At 42.0% G+C, this 3,421-nt stretch overlaps 1 protein-coding gene across 1 annotated transcript in view; it reads right to left on the reverse strand.

Annotated features, from left to right (window-relative positions):
• zbbx (zinc finger, B-box domain containing) overlaps positions 1 to 3,297 on the reverse strand; it is a 46,615-nt gene extending 43,318 nt beyond the window's left edge. The window contains exons 1-2 of the mRNA XM_031861027.1: positions 3,243 to 3,297; positions 2,633 to 2,746 (exon numbers count right to left, since the gene is read on the reverse strand). Coding sequence (XP_031716887.1) covers positions 2,633 to 2,742 — 110 coding nt within the window. The 5' untranslated portion in view covers positions 2,743 to 2,746; positions 3,243 to 3,297. The remainder of the gene's footprint in view (positions 1 to 2,632; positions 2,747 to 3,242) is intronic.
• Positions 3,298 to 3,421: the final 124 nt, after the last annotated feature.

Below are 3,421 nucleotides of genomic sequence, written 5' to 3' on the forward strand. Positions count from 1 at the left end.
GTGTGTGTGTGTGTGTGTGTGTGTGTGTGTGTGTGTGTGTGTGTGTGAGTCAGATTGTGATGATGTCATCTCAGTGCGACAGCCTTTCTATATATATAACTCATTGAGGTTTGATAGCCATGCGTCAGTTACAGTAGATATGGTCCTATGCAGCCGATACACTGACACATACCAAAACATAATCTCTGTTGTTGCGATGACACTTATCATTTGTCATTTGACAAACTGAGAAACTTGGAAATAGGATGAAATGTGAGACGAGCAGAAAAGTCTGCTTCAAATGCTCACGCAGTGAATGCGAGAGGCCTTTCTCTGAGCTCGTTTCTGTAATGGCGGGATGTGGACGAGTCACAGATCGAGTACTGTTTCAATTCAGAGTCCATATTAAGCCCGGTACTGTCCAAATGACCACACGTGTGCATGTGTCACCTGTTCTATCAGGGAGATTTTAGGAGATTTTGTAATTTTCTTTCTAGGACTGCTATAATGTCACTTTATTAATTGTTGACACTTTTCAAATGAAAGAGAAACCATTGAGATTATGAATATGTGGTCAATATGTCCAAATAATTCCTTTCTGGGAATGTACGCTGACGTTTTTGAGATGTTCGGACCAGCAAGGCGGTAATCTCAGCAGCTAGCGGCCCAACTCCCGAGATGACTGGCCGGACAATGTCTGCCGTCATTCTGTAGTAATTTACCACTGGCTCTGATGTCTCCAGAGCACCGTGATAAATGAGGTAACTCCTTTTGGAAGATAAATTTTGGTCTCAGGGATGAAATATAATATCTGTTGCTGCCATACCAGTTCATCTGAAGATAAAGGGTCATGTTTTTATTGGACGGCAACAGCACTGCCTCTGTGTGATGTTTTTTATGTACAGTATATATCTATATAGATATCTATATCTAAAATAGATATAGATATATGAGCCAAGCTGCTTCGGGTTTGGACTCCCTAGTTGACTTCCTAGTTCAATTTCTATAAAGTTAATATTGTATTCTTTGTCAAAAGAGCACTTTTTGATGTCTTTCTTTATTTTCTTGTTTTCAGATGATAGACCAAAAACTAAATGTACAACTGAAGGGGCAGCTGCTTGTGGTAGGACAGAAAACTGGTCAGTATAACGTACGGTTCATCTGTGCAAGCTTTTTTGCCTGAGCAACTCAAAATGAAGTATTTAAGGCATTTAAATTGTTTTATATCATGTGCAGGGCAACACAGCATCCATGAGGTTCTGTAAATCTCTCGCAATCAGTCTAAAGAGTTGCAACAGTTAATGTATGTTACATTGCAAACAAATTCAAGCCTTCTTTAAAATATAGCAGCAATTACTGGGGCCAAGCAAAAACATGTCAAGCAAAATACATTGCGGACCGTTACAATTTAGAGTAAAATTTGGAAAGAAAAACCCAAAACAAATGGGATATTTGGGTCATGTGATAGTCATTTCATTACGTTTACTTGAAGGCTTAGTTTACCATTAAATTACACTCATTTTTTATGAGCGAAGCCGCGTTCAAGGTCTTAGGACCCATTTCTGTATGGCTTCACTGACCTTTAGAGCAGTCCACTGAGCCTACTTCATCTATGCCTGTCTTTATTAACTCTCTGACTGCTCCCTTTTTACTTCCATGGCAACCTTTTTTCTTGACCTTTATAGGCAGAGAAGTCATCGACCTCCCCCGAATTCTCATTTAGTCCCGTCCTCCATCTATCTCTATTACTCAGTGGCTGCGCTCCTTTTCCTACAGTCGGGACACAATCTGCCGAGAAGTGATGGCGAGCGGCGAGGGAGGAGCACGTCTCCCGAATGGAAGGCAAAACATTTGCTGGTAGTAGGAGACATCACCTTAAACAAAAGCCATCAAGGCTTATTGTGTCATATATCGCTGATGAGATCACAATGCCACAGAGAAAAAAAGGTATTTTAAATGGTGTACAGACTCCGCCTACCACAGGCATACGCCGACATGGTAATGGTGCGGACCGAGTGTCTGTTTGGACTTTATGTTTTTCAGCCTCTATATGTGAAGCCTCTTAACTCCCCAAATCTCTCCATTCATGCCTCAGTTCTTCTTGCTTGTATAGACTATCGTACAGGGCAAAAGTAAATATCCTCTTGCTGTTGTGTGGCTGTTGATGGTCACAACTCTTCAGACAGGTTCGCATGGCAAGACCTGCCATTGATTTCTGTCTCATTCTTACACAGAATTTAAGTAAAACAAATGATGTGTTAGGAAGGTGGAGTCAGATCACACTGTTACCAAGACAATGGTTATTAATATCAAATCAAATACTGTATATATCCCAGTACTGTGAAGTCAATCAAGCGTGTAGTTGTGGAGAAAACTTGCTCTAGTGTGGGAAAGACAGACAGACTGACAGATGGACACCTTCATCCTTAAAGCCCTGTGCTAGTGCTACACAAGATGAACTGCAACAAACTAAAATTGTCTGTGTCTCTCTCGCTATCCTCTCTTCCTCTCTCACTCACTTTCTTCACTCACCATCTCCTGCCTGCTGCGATCTACTGTCTTACTTCCATTCTCACCTTCCCACTTCAGTCTGCTCCTCCTGGTCACCTCTCCCCTCCTTTTCTACAACAGTAACTGTAACACCGATACTCACCCTCTCTCCTCCTTCTCTTTACTCATGCTCTCTTTCAGCTGTTGCAGTTTCTGCTCCATCTCTGTGCTCTCCTGGCCCAGAGTCACTGTCTCCATCTGCAGCACTTGCATGTTCCTATATGGCAACACACGCACACACACACACACACACACACACACACACACACACACACACAGAGAATGTGCAATCAATCAACAACAATCCTCCAAATGACCTCCGTCAGATCGGACTGCCTGGCTTTCATCAATATGTTCAAATCATCTACTGCACTGGTAGATCTCTGTGGCCATGACTGATCAATGGTTTAATCAATTAGACACTGGATCAGGGAATCAGTCAATTGCCTGTTGGCAAATGAGAAACTATGTAGGAGATCCGACTTCATTTTTGCATCGGGCATTATGAGGAAAACTAAATACACCGTACTGAAAACGAATCAGATTGGAAGCTATAGGTCCCAAGTTTTTATCTTGCCTGAAACTGCATTTTGTGAGATGCTCGTTCTGTCGGCAGAATTTAAATGGAAACAGATGGAAACAGTACGGCAGCAAAGTAACCCTAATGGGCTTCTACCAAATGCAAATACATCATTGATCTTATCTCATCTTACCTGGCATTGAGCTTCACCGATTTGGCCTTGTTGTTAGGAAGCACCACAAAGTCATTTAAATTCATGTCTCTTCTTTGTTTTGGGGGGAGGGCTCAAAACGCAGGTATTCCTCCTGCGTCTTGGGCTGGGTTTTTCTTTTACAAAGAGTCTCCGCTGCAATAAAAACCAACAGTAATGGT

The sequence above is a fragment of the Anarrhichthys ocellatus genome, unplaced genomic scaffold (genome assembly GCF_004355925.1).
Source record: "Anarrhichthys ocellatus isolate YVR2014 unplaced genomic scaffold, GSC_Weel_1.0 scaffold24, whole genome shotgun sequence".
NCBI lineage: Eukaryota > Metazoa > Chordata > Actinopteri > Perciformes > Anarhichadidae > Anarrhichthys > Anarrhichthys ocellatus.